The sequence below is a fragment of the Bombina bombina genome, chromosome 8, assembly GCF_027579735.1.
Source record: "Bombina bombina isolate aBomBom1 chromosome 8, aBomBom1.pri, whole genome shotgun sequence".
Lineage (NCBI taxonomy): Eukaryota > Metazoa > Chordata > Amphibia > Anura > Bombinatoridae > Bombina > Bombina bombina.
Genome location: NC_069506.1, coordinates 28,925,997 through 28,944,326, shown reverse-complemented (window position 1 = coordinate 28,944,326; position 18,330 = coordinate 28,925,997). Strand labels below are relative to the sequence as shown.

Here is an 18,330-nt window from a genome sequence, read left to right as displayed (position 1 = left end):
TAAAGTATACAAACAATGACTGCATGTAATATTACAAAGTGAAATGGGCTTTAAATGTACATGCTACATTGTCCCTTATTGTCCTTAGAAGAGGGAAACCTAGGTTTCAACACGGAAGCGGCCATCACCCTATAGAAGCTAAAACTCTCTACTTTTGAGGACAAGCCTATATTACGGTACATGTACAAATCCCCAAATCTAGAATCCCAAACTTATACTGAAAACCAAACTTTTCAACTTAAATAAAAAAAAAAAAATAATTGCTATTTTCACTGCCTGTAATTCACAATCTTATTTGCCTGTGGGTTTGGTTTGTGGTTCCTAAAATGCAAACAGTCTATAATTATTTAAGTTGCATGTATAAAATGTATTATGACATTTAAATATTGCCTTAATTACATACGATATTGTTGTTTACACTTGGTTCCATCCCAACTCCCAACAGTGACATTTTATAGATGCAAATATATACAAATATTCTAAAATCCAAAACTTTTCCGGTTCCAATCAGTTTGGATAAAGGGTTTTCTATCTGTACTTGGCTATGCAAACGACTTATTGCTACAATTATGCAGTCCATAAAGATTTAAAGTGCCATAAAACAGGTTGGGATCTGTGCATATCCTAAAAGGTCCAATTAAGCAAAAATCATTTGCATAAAAAAGTTTAAAAATTGTTGGGAAGTATTTTAAAATAATTTTCAAAAATAAGCAAAAATAATTAAAATAGCCATGCTGCCTGGACACTATGCTCCACCCCCCTTATCAGTGTTTAGACACAGGCATTGTATTTCACCTGAGTTCACAGCTTCTAGGCATGCCCAGCAGATAATCCCTATTCATTTGTGTATTTTACCAAAACAACAATGGATATAGCTACAGTCATAAAAGTAATTGTAGAGCTGTACAATTCAGAAACTTAAAAGGGTTAATGACAAGGCACTGCAGTATAAATTTGCAGGTAAAGTAATTAATGTACATATTATATTGTCTCTAGCTCAACTTGTTTTATGTCCCTTTAATTTCAACACACTGAAAAGATCATTGCTTCCTTTTTGGTTACTAAAGCCACATGTGACACGCTCTCATTTTCCCAAAAATGGAAACTTTAAAATTTTAAAAATTACTCTTACCTGTGATGGGGTCATACTCCGAGACTGCAATCCAATGGGTGATGCTCCAGAAAACTGGGGATGATTAAGTTGGGTTGATGTGTGATAGTTACGTAAATCTGAATACACATGGCGATAATCATGAAAAGTACTTCCAGTAGGATGAATTAGAGGCACACCATGAGGTACTACTACAGGCTGTGATAAGCTGAGTGCAGTAAGCTGCCCACTAGGACCACTTAGTATTCTAGAATCATTTTGTGGAGAATGGGCCATTTTTACATCTGTCTGTTTGCTCAGGTCCTTTCCAGGCTGTGGTGTTTTGCTGGTGGGGGGAGTTTTCCCAGATCCCTCTGGTGTTCTGGACTGACGAGTTTCCGGATGGTGTTCACCAACAGATGTTATGTGAGAGGGTATCATCATACGGGGCAGCATAACATCTTGAGATACACTATAAGGATCTAGACGAATACCTGATGCAGACATACGATAGTCCTGTTGCATAACCAGCACATCAGAGCCTCTAACAGGATGGTGGTAATGAATCTCCTCCTCTGGGGGATGCTGGGAAGACATTGTGGGGATTACCATCTCTCTAACAGATGTTGGCTGAGGAGTGCCTGTTCTCTGGGGTCTGCCATCAATCTGCTGCTGCATTGCAGCTCTAGGAGAATTAATCGCTTCTGGGCGTATGCCATAATGAGTACTTGGCAGAGGTGGGGTGTTTATTCTGACATCTCCCTGAGACAGGTGGCCAAGAGAAACATTCTGGGTTACACTGTGTGGAGGCATAATGACTGTTTGCTCTGTATGTATACTAGGCATATATGTTGGTACTGGCATTCCTTGAGTCAACATGACAGAGGCATTGTTACTTAAGGCAGAAGAAGCTGCGACATTGGAATGACATGATCTGGTGAATGGGGATGGAGAATGACCAGGTGCACATGGCGAATGTGCCTCCTGTTTAACACCAATATGTTGAAGAGCCCGGTCTGTAGGTGTACTAGATCCAGAGCACACATGATTTGCTTCTGATTGTATTTTTCCTGATAATGAAGAATGATGAGGACTAAGCCCTGGGCTCAAATTCATTGACTGAAGAACCTTAGACTCCACTTTTGTGTCTGTTAACTTCTTATTAGTAGATACAAATTGGCCTGGTATCAATTGGCTATGCAACAATACAGGGGGGTTATTTTGAGAGAGCATTTTAGTAGCTCCAGATTGTGATGGTGTATTTGAAACAGCAATATGACAGGAGTCAGACTTCTCCAAAGAACGTTCTTGTTTTATGGATGATATAACAGGTGATGCATTATACGGTTGATTTGCGGTAACAAGGGAATGAGTTCCAACATAGCCCGAAGAAGTCTGAGGGCCTTTTGGCAGTATCTGAGATGGAGTGAGAGGTTCTTGTTTAATTTGAGTCTTTGATACTGACTGTTGAATTTCTATGTCCACAGCACTTGCAGGAGGGATTGGACTGATCTTTGCACTAATCCTTTGCGGTCCCTCAGTTTTTTGCCCAGAATAACTTAGCAGCATAACACCTTGCGATGTATTCACCCTCAAGCCAGACTCTGTGGGCCGATCGTCTAGAACAGCCATAGTTTGTGTCATACAGGTTCGACTGTCATTTGTATTTGGTCTTTGTTTAATCTTTTGTGACGGGGTACATGGCTGTGCAGTCTGAATTGGTGTAGCATGCTTTGCTAGAGCTATTCTTGGCAGCTCGTCAGAGTCAAAATTAGGAGGCATTCTACTGATTACAGATGTAGCTTTGGGAGCAACTATTGTCACCTTTTCCTTAAAAATAGGAGCTTCTGCAGCTGGTGGAACTATAGTATTTGAGAGTGAAACAGCTGACTTTTCTTCAGATATTGGTTTTATAGATTCTACTGAAGGGTGATTTGTTTCTTCTACAAGTGAAGCAGAAACAGGATCAGGGATGGAAGATGTAACAACAGTAGGGTTGTTTGATGAGGAAACATATTTGGGTTCCATTAAAATCTTTCTTAAAGTACTAGAACTTGTATCAACATCAGAGGCCTTTGTATCTGGGGGCAAAGCAGGAGGCGCAGTTGAAATTGCAGCACTATCTTCATGTCTTGCCATCCAGTCAGATATTGTTGAGCCAGAGTGAGAAATGGCAGAAGCATGAACAGGGGCTGATATTTTTCCAGGTGAAGCTGTCTGAATTGAAAGAGTAGCAGCACTAGGACTAGGACTATGGGGCGGATTCTCAGTACTTGACCGTAATTTGAAACTAGTTTGACTTACATCATCAATTATTAGTGATTGAGGTGAATGAATGACATTTCTTATTTCAGGACTTTCGTCATCTTTATTGAGATCAATATCATGAGTAATAGCATCAGAAGAAGAATTAAGACTAATTTCTGCCACTTCTTTGTCAGGTTTTGAGGACGATATTCCACTTGATTTCTCATTTTGACTTTCATCTACGGTGCGTTTTTCATCTGTTTGAGGAGATCTCACTTGAAGATTGTCACTTACAACTGTGTTGTCCACAATTTCTGCTTTCTTGGTCGCATTTTTTCTACGTTTTTGCTGTGATTTTTTATGTCGACCTTTTTGTTTGGGAAGGACAGTTTCTCGCAATGACTCTGCTTCTTGAGCTGAATTTGAGGACTCACTGAAGGTCACTTCTACTTTGCTTTCTTTTGGTGGCACCTCTGTTGCAGTAGTAGCCAAAGGAGTAGCTGATTTATTTGCAGAGCCTTTGGAAGCTTCGCTATCAAAGATTATATTTACTGCTGTATCATTCACTGGCTCTATTTCTTCTGGTTGTGATGGAGCAGGAACAGCAGCAGGATCAGCTGGTATCTCAGTTTCACCCTCAGGAGGGTACGTTGGAGCAGTAGGAAATGTTTCTGCATCTGTAGAAATATCATAAATTATGGACCCAATTGCAGCTGCCAACTCGGTTTCGCTAGCTTGGTGTGCAGGCTTATCCCCATCTTCTTCTGAACGGCCCTCTGAGACTTCTCCTACCTGAGCATCTTTAAAAACAGTAGCAGATGGCGTTTCAGTAATTTTTGCAATATTTTCTACAGCCTGTTCAAGCTCTATTTGTCGTGCTAGTTGCGCAGCTTCTGGGGAAAGCTTCGGCTCCCGATTATTGTCTTTGTCAGACGTTTCTAAAAAAGACAACTCTGATGAAACATCCTCTTTTTGAGGACTTATGATTTTTACAGGTGACTCAGCAACTGGTTCAGGATCTTCAAGTGGCTTCATTGCCTCCTTCACTTCATCTTCATAGAGATGGATTTTCACATCTTTTAAACATAAAGAAGCTTTATCTACAGTATTCAAACTCCTAGACCTTCCTTTGGGCTTAGGTCCCCTTTCCTGAGATTTTTTCCTTTCTGTATTATCTCCACTAGTTGTTTCTGCAACAAACTTCTCAGTCTCCATTTCCTTCTGTTCATGTTTCTGCTCTGTGATAGCTTCTGGCTTTCCTGACTTCAGTTTGTTGTCATCATCACCAACTGAGTCACTAATTTCATTACCTTCCTCATTTGATTCTTCTAGAGTATAAGGTGGTGTTTTTATTTCACTCTTTCCCTTTTTCCCTTGCTGGGTACTTGACACAGGAGAATGACTCTGCATTAGTTTTTGAGATCGTGGGGAACGCCATCCATCTAAAGGCTTTGCATTTTCAACAGGTTCTTTAATTTCAGAGTCTTCAGATTCTTGCTTTACAGGATCTGCTTTAATAGGGGAAACCGCTTCACCAGTTTTACGCCGAATTTTTGGAGGTCGTCCTCTTTTTGGTGTGGTCTGTGCAACAGCAACAACAACAGGAGGAGGTTCTTGGATTTCTTTTTCTATGCGCTTTCTAGTTGTTCTTGTTGCCTCTACATGTTCTTTTAAAGTAGATTGTCCATCATTGTCTCCTGTTGTAGCATATACAGATCTAACATTTCTCCGTCTTGTACGCCCTAACGGCAAGCTAGGCTCAGAGACTTCAGGTTCAGCTACAGAACTTGGTGACTTTGCAGCAGTTCTAGAAATTCTTTCAGACTCACTTTTTATTTCCAGGTGTTTCTGGGTTTCACCACGTGGAGATGTAGATCTGTTGCGCTTCTCACGGTCTATTCTTTCACTTTTTCTTGTTACTGGTTTATCTATGGTGCTAACTGTGGTTGCTTGCACTGGAGTTTTTGCTCTTTTATTCTTGGTTTTCCTATCTTTTACAGTGATAGGGGGGTCATGGTCTACATCATTTTCACAAATTTGCTGTTGCACCTCTGGAACAACCTCAGATTTTGGACTAATATTTGCTTCAGCACTTACTGGTTGAGGCAGATTTTCCACTGTAATTTCATCGGGTTCCTCTACTTTTTTAATAAGCTTAGGAGATTTGCTTGATGCATCCGTTTCCATATCTGCTCCAGAATCAACAGGCACTTCAGGGAAGGAAGTACCTGGTGTAGGTGGCTTTGTATCCAAGTATGAAGGTTGCTCTTCAGGCATAGCCATTTCAGGAACTGGTGGAATAGGAAGTACTTCCTTAGTTTCATCAGTAGCTTGTATAGATTGATTTGAAACAGTTGGTTCAATGACAGCTGAAGTAGTAACTGGAAAAGGTGTTTCTTCTGTTGCTGGTTCAGCTGGTTTCTCTTCTCTTAACGGTAGATCAGACAACATTTTCTCAAGAACACACTTTTCTGGAATAGCAATTGTTGGCTCTTGGAGAGAAATGGAGGTTGATGTTGGCGCTGGGAGCAAGTAAGGTTTAACTTCTGGCTCCTTGGCTTCAGGAAGTGAGTCTGGAGTTTTAGGTTGAGTCTCTTTTTCCTCTGTTTTTTCTTTTTTTGGTTTTAGCTCTTTTTCCTTCTCTTTCTGCTGCATTCTTGTCAACTCAACAAATCGACTGTGAAAAAGTACAACAGGCTCTTGAACAAAATCAGACATATTACTTATACCGTCAGATGATAACTGCCTCCCATACGGACGAAAAATAGAGTCCGTTTCTTCATCTTTCTTTTCTAGATGCTGTAAACGTTTAGAGTCTTGTTCAAAAATTGAACTATGTAAAAAACGTGAAGCAAATAACTCCTGTTTTTCCTGCTCTTCCTCTTTATCTTCTTTCTTATCATCTGATTTTCCATCAGAATCTGTCCTTATTTTTTTCTTTTTCATATACCAAGATGGTATAGGCCTTGGAGCAGAGTCTACCTTCTCCTTGTCTTTATTACTTCGGAAATTTGCAAATCTAGGGTCCCAATCAAAAAAAGACCAGTTTTCTTCTCGAGAGGATGAAAGTGATTTAGCTCTTTCAAGCAGAGCTTTCGTGTCTGGAGTTATTGTCTTATCCAATGCAATTGAGTAAAACTTATTTCTTTCCAACGAGCTCGATAATCTTTCTTCCCTGTCTCGCAGTTTATCTTCTCCATCTCGAAGCAAAAAAGAAAACCTTGAAGTATTCAAAAATGGTACTTTGGGTGAATAAGATTTATGATCACTATCTTCATCTGAGTCTGATGGAACCTCACCAGGCTCCAGATCCCTGGAACGTTTTCTGATGCTCTCTCTCTTTACTATATTGCTCGGGAAGCAGATGTCTGTCTTACCACTTTCTTGTTTTACTTGGCTATCGCACTTGTATTCTTCTTCAATGCTCATAGGTAATTTAGCTTTTGGTGCATCCATCACTTGCTCCTTCTTGATTGATTCAATTGGGATCAACTTGCAAGGCTCCTCTTTAATGGTTAGAATAGGAAAACTTGTATTTTTGTCATCTACTTTAGGAGATTCTCTGAATTCCTTAAATGGGAGCAACCTTGGGGATCCTATTGTATCATCCTCATCTTGAAAAGGAAAGGGTCGCATACTGGGAGAACACAAAGTCCTTTCAGAATCTTCACTAATTTGACGAGAGCTTCTGTAATTTCTCTCTCTTTTTGTAATCTCAAACTCCATGTGAACAGTCTTTTTTTTTTTACTTGGAGGAGAATCATCAGTGACATCCTGAGGTGGCTTTCCTACTTCATGCACAAGACTTCGCCTTTCAAATTCCTCAGTTTCCTTGTTTGGACTCCCAAACTTTTCAGATTTCACCATCTCCATTTCCATCTGTTGCTTTAGCTTGCGAGACTGCTCCATTTGTTTCCTGTAGCTTTGTGTATAGTCAATATCAATTCCAAGTTTCTCTTCAGCTTCTGATCTCTCTAATCCTAACAACTCTCTTGGAAGGGGAAAGTACATTTTTCTGTCTTCTTTTATAGTGTCTTTATCATGATCTTCTGATAACTGTACATGCCGTGGAAAGGTTTTCATTATGCTTAGTTTTTTGCTCATCATCTCGGGTATTTCAAATTGTTCATCAACTGGTTCTCCTAACCGAGACTGCAAATCTAAGTTAGGACGGGTTAAAAGCCCAAAGGGTAACTGTTCTTGGCCTTCTTTAGGGCTATTACCTGTAACAAATCTATCTGGATTACTTTTTCTGACTTCCCTTTTAAGTTCTTTCTTTAAGGCTTTCCTTTCAGATTCACTCTCCCGCAACAAAGAAGTCTCTCTTAAGGAAATAGCAGTATCAAGCTGTTTCTTTGCGGTAACACGGACATCTTCCTCCTCCTGACTGTTTTTTTTAATATCCAGTTTCTGTCTCTCACATTTTAAATTTACATCAGCAAATCTTCTTTTTCGAGCTTCTAGTCTTTCTAGTTCAGCTGCTGTGCCCCCCTCTGTGAGTGGTTCTGCTTTTGAGTGTTTTCTTGCTTTTAGTTTACTCTCCTTGTCAACTACTTCAACATGGCTAGCAAGGACTCTGTCTTTTGGCACTTTGTTCCGGATAATTTCTGCCTTCGTTTGGTCAAATTTAGGCTGTTCAACTCGTGGTATAGAAAGTTTTTGATCAAGGGGTGGAGACTTAACAGATTCATTATCAGATTTGCTCTTTGTTTTATCAAGTCCAGGAGATTCAAGAACTTTGCCTTCTTTTTCATTTACTCTAGTAAGTACCACACACGGCATAAGATCCAAACGATTTTTTGCTGTTGGATCTTTATCATTTTTTTCTTTGGCTTGAGGTTTACTGATAATTTTCTGTTTATCAAGGCTAGGTTCCTTCTCATTTTCTTGATCGGTCTCAGAAGATGGTGAGCTTGGAGAATGATTTTTGGGCTTTCTTTTATTTTTTTCTGGCTTATCCTTTTCTATTTTCTCTGTTTTTTCCTTTCTTGGAGGCCGTTTCTCTTTATCAGTTCTTTCTGACTCAAAAGAGCGCTCCTTTTCTACTTTTTCACTTTTGACATAGCGGGGTTTATCTAGTTTTTCAAACCTTGAGGGAGAAAGAGAGCTACAGCTGCCACTACGTTCAGAAGAGCGGCTATAAATTCTGCGTTCAGGGTCACTTGCAATTCTTTCAGACTGTGAAGGAGAACCTGTAGGACTCTGTGGTCTCCTTGAATGAGTTGGACTTTGGCTACGCTCAATCGGTCTTCTCTCGTGATCTCTATCAGTTTCAAACCTCTCTCTTTCCCGTTCTCGTTCTCTTTGCCTGTAACTATATTCCCGAATATCCTGTTCATATGGGTCTTTAAACTCTCGATATTCTCTAGAATCATCATAATATCGTTGCTCATAGTAATCTCCTTGGTAGGACTCCCAATCAGCATATAATTCTCTACTTCTTGCAGGATACTCTCGCCTGGTTTCTTCTGGGAATGTGCCTGGTGTTCTAACAGTGTCATAGTACGTTCGCTCAGTGGATGTAAATTCATGATAAGATCCCCTTCGTGGTTCATCAGTTCTGGGGGGGAAAAAAACATATGATAGTAAGCAGCACTCTAAACGACCTGCAACTGGTGTTTATTTTTATTTTTACATGATCACAGGAGGTATAGAAAGACATTTTTAAAGAATGAGCCTGTTTGAGAGTGCAAGAGTGTGTGCATATGCAACGAGTATTCACAAAGCATGAAATATGAAAAAGATCACAAGTTTGTAACATGTAAATTAAAATATATAAAGCAACAGTAAAAAACAAGGAGGTTCGAAGAAGAGGGGATAGGCAAGACAATGGTGGTGTATAATGGTGGAGGATAATGGCAAAAGAAGATAGGATGGATGTCAATAAGAGAACTTACAACAAAGTGAAAACATAAATTACGCTTATCTGATAATTTCATTTTTATCGAGGGGAGGAGAGTTCGGCTTCATTCATTACTGTTAGGAATTAAGAACCTGGCCACCAAAAGGAGGCAAAGACGCCAAAGGTTTAAATACCTCTCCCACTTCCCTCATCCCCCAGTCATTCTGCCGAGGGAATAAGTAACAGTAGGAGAAATATCAGGGTATAAACGGTGCCAGAAGATAAATTACATTTAGGTCCGCCCATCGGAGACACGGCGGGAGCCGTGGACTCTCCTCCCCTCAATGGAAATTAAATTATCAGGTAAGCATAATTTTATGTTTTCCATCTAAAGGGGGGGAGAGTCCACGGATTCATTCATTACTGTTGGGAACATATACCCAAGCTCTAGGACGACACTGAATGTAACCGGGAGGGAAAAAGCAGACCCTAATCTGAGGGCACCACCGTCTGCAAAACCTCCCAAAAACAGCTTCCGCAGAAGCAAAAACATAAAATTTGTAAAACTTTGTAAGGAGAACCAGGTAGTCGCCTTACAAATTTGCTCCATAGAGGCCTCATTCTTGAAGGCCCAAGACGAAGCTACAGCTCTAGTTGAATGAGCCGTGATCTTCTAAGGAGGCTTATGTCCCGCTGTCTCATAGGCCAAGCAAATCAAGCTCCTCAACCAAAAGAACAAAGAAGTAGAAGAGGCTTTCTGCCCCTTGCGCTTCCCTGAATACACCACAAAAAGAGATGTAGACTGTCTGAAATCCTTCGTAGCCTGAAGATAGAACTTCAGAGCATGAACCACATCCAGATTATGAAGTAACCTCTCCTTAGAAGAAGGGTTAGGACACAAGGACGGAACCACTATTTCCTGATTGATGTTACGGTTAGACACCACCTTGGGAAGAAACCCCAAACCAGTGCGAAGCACAACCTTATCCGCATGAAAACCCAGACAAGGCGGCTCACATTGCAAGGCAGCCATTTAAGATACTCTGCGTGTCGATGCAATGGCCAACAGGAACAGAACCTTCCAGGACAGAATCTTAATGTCAATGGAATGCATAGACTCAAACAGAACCCTCTGCAAAACCTTAAGGACCAAGTTTAAGCTCCACGGGGGAGCAGACTGTCTAAAGACAGGCCCGATTCTAGACAGGGCCTGAATAAAGTATTGGATGTCAGGGAGCTCAGCGAGTCATGTGCAACAAGACTGACAATGCCGAAATCTGTTCCTTTAAGGAACTAGCGGCAAGACCCTTCTCCAAACCGTCCTGGAGAAAGGACAGAATCCTGGATACCTTCATCTTATGCCAAGGATATCCATGCTTCTCACACCAGGACAAGTCCTCCACACCTTATGGTAGATGCAACGAGTGACTGGCTTCCTTGCCTGAATTAGAGTATCAATAACACTTTCCAAAAATCCTCTCTTGGCCAAGACTAGGCGTTCAATCTCCACGCAGTCAGCCTCAGAGAATCGAGATTTTGATGTTGAAAGGGGCCTGTTCCAGCAGATCCCTGCAACAGTGTAACCTCCACGGCAGAGAATGATATCCCCACCAGATCCGCAAACCACGTCCTCCACGGAGCAATCAGAATGGCCGAAAGCCCGCTCCTGTTTGATTTGTGCCACAACACAAGGTAGAAGTGGAAACGGTGGAAAAAATGTAATCTAGGCTGAACCCCCAAGGCACCGCCAAGGCATCTATTAGCTCTGCCTGGGGATTCCCTGCACCTTGACCCATATCAGGGTAGCTTGCAATTGAGTCTGGACGCCATGAGAGCCATCTCCGTTGCTCCCCACCTGAGACAAATCTCTGCAAACACTTTGGGGTGAAGGGACCATTCCCCCGGATGGAAGGATTGTCCTGAGACACCTCCCTCATAGCTAGGGAGCTCCTCATACCCCCTGATGGTTGATGTAAGCCACCAAGGTAATGTCGGTCTGGAATCTGATGAAGCTGAATGACCCCAAAAGAGGCCATGCCTCCAGAGATTTGTAGATTGCTCTGAGTTCCAGAAAATTTATCAGAAGGAGACACTCCGCCCAGGACCACTTTCCTTGTGCCATCCTGGCACCCCAAACAGCTCCCCATCCTGCCAGACTCGCGACCGTGGTCACAATCTCCCAGGACGGTCTTAAGAAGTATGTCCCCATGGACAGTTGCTCCGGACGGATCCACCAAGAGAGGGAGATCCGAGTCTGAGCATCCATAGATATCTGCTGTGATAAATCTGAATGATCGCCGTTCCACTGTATCAACATGTACAATTAAAGAGGTCTGAGATGGAACCTTGCGAATGGAATGACGTCAATGCTGGAAACCAGTCCGATCACCTCCATACACTGAGCCACCGATGGGCTTGAGGAGGGCTGAAGGGCAAGACAAGAGGACGCAATCTTCCTGCGTCGATGGTCTGTGAGAAATATTTTTATGAACATAGAGTCTATTATCGCGCCCAGGAACTTCACCCTGTTGCTGGGAACCAGGGAACTCTTCCCTGAGTTGATCTTCCAACCGTGAGATTGGAGTAAAAGAAGAAGGGCCCTCAAATGATCCTCTGCTAGACTGAGCGACTGCGCCTGGACTAGTATGTTGTCCAGATAGGGCGCCACAGCAATGCCTGTGGGTCTGGCCACCGCAAGTAGCGCCCCTAGAACCTTCGTGAAGACTCTCGGGGCCATCGCCAGACCAAAGGGAAGGGCCACAAACTGGAAGTGTTGGTCCAGAAACGCAAATCTCAGGAACTTGAAGTGGTTCCTGTGGATTGGCACATGAAGGTAAGCGTTCTTCAGGTCTATGGTTGTCACGAACTGTCCCTCTTTAACTAGGGGCAGAATAGATCAGATTGTTTCCATTTTGAACAATGGGAACACTCAGAAACTTGTTTAAACACTTTAGGTCCAGAATCGGGCGGAACGTGCCCTCCTTCTTTGGAACCACAAAAATTTGAATAGTACCCTAGACCCCTTTCTTCTTGGGGTACTGGTACGATAACACCTAGAGAGGAGAGATCTCCCACACATTCTAGAAAGGCTTCTATCTTTCCCGGTCTCGAAGAGAGGTTTGATAGGAGGAATCTGCCCCTGGGCGGATAGGATCTGAAACCCTATCCTGTAACCCTGGACGACAACGTAGAGAATCCAAGGATCCTGAACATCCTGCAACCAGACTTCTGAGAAAAGAGATAATCTGCCCCCTACTTGGTCTGCCCCTTCATGCCAATTTTGTCTCAGCAGGCTTTTTGCTCTGCTTAGACTTGTTTCAAGAATGAGCTGGTTTCCAAAATTCCCTTGGACTGGTCCGCACAAAAGGGGCGAAAAGTAGATCCTTTAAGCTTAGCCTTCTTATCCTGCTGTAGGAAAGCTCCCTTGCCTCCCATAACCACGGATATGATCTAATCCAATCCTGGACCAAACAGAATCTTTCCTTGAAAAGGCAGGGACAACAGCTTCGACTTAGAGGTCATGTCCACAGACCAAGACTTTAGCCACAGAGCCCTGCAAGCTAAAACCGAAAAACCTGACACCTTAGCGTTCAGGCGAATAATTTGCATATTGGCATCACATATGAAAGAATTGGCAATCTTCAGCGCCTTAATCTTTTCCTGGATCTCGTCAATGGAAGCCTCCCCCTAGACCATTTCACACAGATTCACACCAATATGTCGCAGCACCAGTGACCATGGCTACAGCCGCTGCCGGCTGAAAAACAAACACTGTGTGTTGAAACATCTTCCTTAACATGTTTTCCAACTTTTTATCCATGGGTTCTTTAAACGACGAACTACCCTCAAGGGGAATAGTTGTTCCCTTTGCGAGCGTGAAGACAGCACCATCCACCTTAGGGACAGTACCCCACAGCTCCAGCTGAGAGTCCGGAACGGGGAACAGCTTCTTAAAGGATGAAGGGGAAAAGAACCTAATTGCTCCCATTCATTCTTAATAATATTTTCCATCTTAACAGGAACCGGGAAGGCCTGAGGCACCACCCTGTCTCCTCATACACCTTATCAAGCTTAGGAATCGCAGGTTCTTCTGGAAGTGTCGGTTCCGGAACCTCCAGAGTAGCAAGCACTTGTTTGAGCAAAAAACGCAAATCATCCATCCTAAACCTAATGTCAGGCACCTCTGCAGCCAGAGGTTTAGATGACACGGACTCCGACCCAGAAGGGGCCTCTTCCGAAGAGTCGGAGTGGGCCTTGTCATTGTATAACGGCTCAGAAATTTCCAGAGGCGTAGACAAACCTTGGGTCGGGCGGACCTGATATGCCCTACGCTTGCGCTTAGCAGAACGTGGTAAGGCATGGATCATTTTCGATACTGCCGTTTGCAGTTGATCCGCAAAATCTGACAGCCAACAAATCTCTCCCATAGGAGTAATGGTTGGACCCTGGGGCACTGCATGTGCAATTGGAGATGAATGCAGGGAACGCACCTCATGGGACAGGGAACCCTCAGAGGTGGACGGCTCAGTAGTACTAGACATCCGTTTACTTTTAGATGTTGTAACTTTATTAAGGCATGTGGAACATAGTTGAGCAGGCTGTTCTACCAGAACCTCCTCACAATCAACACAGGAATGAGATCTTGTTAAAGACGGAGAACCCTTTAACACGTCAGCGTCCTCCATAGCTTGTGCTTTTATTATCGACTAGATTAACTTCATAAACATGCACCTTTATAACCGCCAATGGCCGGGGCACTCACCACCTCCTATGACGCGGACTACAGAAACCGTTTTATCTCCTGCGCCGCTGATCAACAGAGGAAGATAGCCACACCCGGTCACATGGAATGACTGGCAGGACCGCCGCCTGCCTAAGGAGAAAACGCGCCAAAAAACGGTTGCACCATACTCCCATAATTCACCTGAAACTTCCACACATTGCCAGAGCCTCATCTCGCACATAATGCAGCAACGACACAAACAATATCATGTATAACCACCCCACCCCCCCTGTTCAATAATCCCCTTACTAGGAATATTAACCCTTAATTCTATAAAGATAAAAAGGCGTCACACTGTAACCCTGTCTTCCATGTTATCATTATGTAATAAAAAATGAAACAATCTTACCAGAATCTACGCTGTGCAACAGGAACACGGCCCTTCAGGTGTGACAAGTTAGTAGCCTCGCTCCTGACATGGACTTGAGTGTAAAAAGCAGGCAGCGAAACTCGTCTACGCTGATTGCTTGTGGATCTGTTAATATGAGTCGGGATGGTTTTTGCAGAAAGACTCTCCCTGCACCTCCGGACTCTAACTTTCGCCCAGGCTCTCACTGAAAGGCTGACAGGACTACTTAAAACTCCAATCCCAATGCGAAGAGTACTACCCTCCATAAGAGACTACTCCGATCTTCGGCACTTCTCTGCCCTCCTCCTGTGACGAAAGGCAAAGAATGACTGGGGGGATGAGGAAAGTGGGGGAGGTATTTAAGCCTTTTGACTGGGATGTCTTTGCCTCCTCATTGTGGCCAGGTTCTTAATTCCCAGCAGTAATGAATGAAGCCGTGGACTCTCCTCCCCTTTAGATGGAAAAGGTGTATAAAAACACCAAGAGTAAAAAGTCTTATCCACCTATGTCCTAAACACATTTTTGCGTTTATGGTGTGGCCTCAAGTAAATATATATATATATACCAAAAGCTGCTTTATTGAAGCCTTTAAAAACACATTCTGCATATTTGTGAACAAAGATTCAACACAAAAGTTCCCAAGTGCTTGTTATCTCTGTTTGCTATTATATCTTATTCCTTTGGGGAGTCCTTGAAATGCCCAAAGCGATAAACAGAGGAAGAATTCCTTTAGTGCAGGTCTGTATGAAACAGAGCTGATTACGGTGAAACCGTTCCAAGTTTTTTTTGTCAGTAGCGCCGGACCGGAAATTACATCAGAAACGGGCGTGCCCTTACACGTTTCGTGAATCTAATTCACTTTGTCAGAGGGATAGCAAACGGAGGTAACAAGCACTTGGGAACTTTTGTGTTGAATCTTTGTTCACAAATATGCAAAATGTGTTTTTAAAGGCTTCAATAAAGCAGCTTTGTTTTTAACTTCAAAGAGAATAAAAATTGCATCTTTTAGAAGGATCCCCACTATAACACAAGGGATTTCACCATACTCCATAGATGAGAAGAAACATATACCATACACTAAGAGGTTGACGAGAGAAATACCATACTCCAAAAAGGTTGATGAGAGAAATACATCTTTACCACAGATAGGGATTCAAATCCCCTCTGTGTAATCAACATACCTCACATGTTTAAAGTGCTTACATACTGCACCATAAGTTGTTTTTTGTGTTTTATTCTCTCCCTTCTCTGAGTGCTGACATCTGGATCCCCCCCACTACAAACTTTCACTTCTTTTCCACTGGTGATAGTGGAATTATCAGATATAGCAGCCATTGAAATACACCGGGAGGAACTTTATAAGCAGATTTAACATTTGCACTCTGCACAGCGCAAGTTAAAAACCCCACTGAGATATAGATATATATTTGTTGAAAGATATAAAACATACCTTCTCTCAGCTATTATGTCATAGAAGTCACGGATATCTTGTCCAGATGTTTCCATGGAACCATAAAAAGCCAACTGGCTTTCTTGGTTTGCAAAATCCACCTTGAAAGACAATAGCAGCAAAATTATTTAAAGCCTACAATATTTCATTATTAATTATTTATATAAAATTCACTGAAGTTTCATTACAAAATATTTTTTTTCTCAAGCTTCCCAAGTGTCAGGTATGAAATAAAAAAAGGTTTCACCACATGAAAATATAAATTCACTAAAGTGGATCTTAAATTGAAGAAGTCATACCCCATAATGGTTTAAATTATGCAGTACAAAAACTGTGCAACATATTTTCTAATAATTAATAGAATGTAGTTTTTTCCTACTGAGAGGCTAGAGTGAATTCAGTGGAATAAAAAAAAAAACTTTCTTCTACTTGATGCACAGTGATTGTTTGATGTGTCCAGAAGCCTATATTTACATCTGTCCCATACTGGTCACAGCAAAGGAGATGATAGCACTTAAGAGAATGTTCAAGGGGTGTGTCCCTGGACAGCAAAACAATGTACATTTTGCTGATAAATTGACAGATTTAAATGCTTCAAAAAATTAATTTGTATGCAGATGTTTTGCAATGAAGTTATGTTTCAAAATACTTTGATGTCTTTTTACCCAAACTAAGCAAATTAGTTTTTAGAATATTAAAATGTTTAATAAGGAAAACTTAAGTGAAACCAAAAAAAAAACAACATTAAAATTGACTTATCCATCACTTTTAAAAGTCAATTGTTTTTATTTAAAAACAAACCAACCACTTAAAATGCCCATGTAGAGAAGCAGATACATACACACATATATATATCTTCAGACCCGATGAAGACAGGAAAGTCTCAAAAGCTCGACTTTTACTATAAAATGTTAGTCCAGCCAAAAAGGTATTGCTGCATACTGCAATACTCTTCTTATTGTGATATAGAATATATATATATATATATATATATATATATATATATATATATATATATATATATATATATATATATATAAATATTAAAAAGAATGAATCTGCAGGAAGTTAGAAAGCATGCTGGAAAGGCATACAAGCTCAAAGCTAGAATGTCTAAGATTATTGTCAACTTGTGGTGGCTATACATGCTTACAATATTATAGTTATTTCTCACTGTAATAGATCTGTACTAGAAACAGTAACATTTTATTTCTAAGTGTAATAGGCTTCAATGCTAAGTGAATTTAACAAGAATTTGTTTTTTCTGCAGCAAGAGACACAGGAGCAGAACCGGCAAATTGCCAAGACCGGAGTTACCTTGGTGTGTGGTTTAACTGCTTACCAGTAACAACAGAAACGAAAAGAAACTTCACACCACCAAGAGACATAAAGATGGCACTGAGCAAGCCTATTACTAAAACTTAAGGGGTTCCCAAAATAATTGCTACTTGTCAGGTTTTACTATTCCCCAGGTGTAATATTTTTTATAAGCCTGCATTTGAGAATGACATTTAACACAATTAATAAGGTGGACTTTGCACACCTTAACATCATTCCCACCAATCTTCCTCCCCTTTGTCTCTTTTACAGCTGCTTGGGCATATTCAATCTCATTGTAGAGAACCAGGGCCATGCCTTTAAAGCGATCAAACACCACCTGTCAAAAAAAAAAGTACATGTAAGAGCCTCGTCCACTAAGGACTTCATAAAAAGATCAATGATCATCTTCTCTGGTTTCAGTGATGGCTGTCAATCAACTAACTTCCTGTATTCCCCGCAGCAAAGATATTCCCCTAACAAAACTGGAGGCACAACGGTGGACAATTAACAGGTAATTGAACTTTACCGGCTCTTGCAAATGGAAAAAAAGACTAAGATGCTATTTCATGTGAAAATTCACAGAACTTTTTATTATTGTTACTGGTAAGACAGCTGGGTGGTTGCTCAGGAGCAAAAATGAAACTAAAAACTTATAAGACAATTGTAGTGTTGAATGTAAAAGCCACTATATGGAGTAGAATTGTTGTGATAATGTTCTATGGATGTTGTAAATATTGTATGATATGTATTAAAAAAAAAACAGTGCAAAGAATATGTAAGATCATAAATGTATGTATTACTACCTTATATATACTAACAGACGTCATAGTCAAACAAAAGAGTAGCGCTCAAATATTCCATAGCAGCAGCTGTACTGTATCTTACTGTATGTGCCACTAATAAAGAAGGAAAGCACAGGAAAGTGTTTAAGATGATGTAGCCTCGACTATGAAACAAACCCCTCCCACCTACCTTTACCACTGGTCCATAACGGCAAAAGTGTCGAGTTAAATACTGCTCTGTGACATTGGAAGAAAGACCATCAATCCAAACACAGTTTGTAGGCATGCTCTTTCCAAACCCCAGCTGTAACGAAAAGAGTGTGTGGCAATTAAAGCTTAAAAAGGCAATAAGCTCAAGGCTTAAAGGGCCAGTAAACCTAGCAAATAATGTTATATAATTTTGCACATAGTGCCGAATTATATAACATTAGCTTAGCGCCAGGTTTCTAAAGCAAATTGTTAAAAGG

The 18,330-nt window shown here is 41.3% G+C and overlaps 1 protein-coding gene across 2 annotated transcripts in view; it reads right to left on the bottom strand.

Annotated features, from left to right (window-relative positions):
* SPEN (spen family transcriptional repressor) overlaps positions 1-18,330 on the bottom strand; it is a 109,773-nt gene that overhangs the window by 17,879 nt on the left and 73,564 nt on the right. The window contains exons 8-11 of one of the 2 annotated variants that reach the window (XM_053690247.1): positions 18,054-18,167; positions 17,305-17,418; positions 15,762-15,862; positions 1,133-8,897 (exon numbers count right to left, since the gene is read on the bottom strand). In XM_053690247.1, the coding sequence (XP_053546222.1) occupies positions 1,133-8,897; positions 15,762-15,862; positions 17,305-17,418; positions 18,054-18,167 (8,094 nt within the window). The remainder of the gene's footprint in view (positions 1-1,132; positions 8,898-15,761; positions 15,863-17,304; positions 17,419-18,053; positions 18,168-18,330) is intronic. The other variant, XM_053690248.1, reaches the window with a different exon arrangement.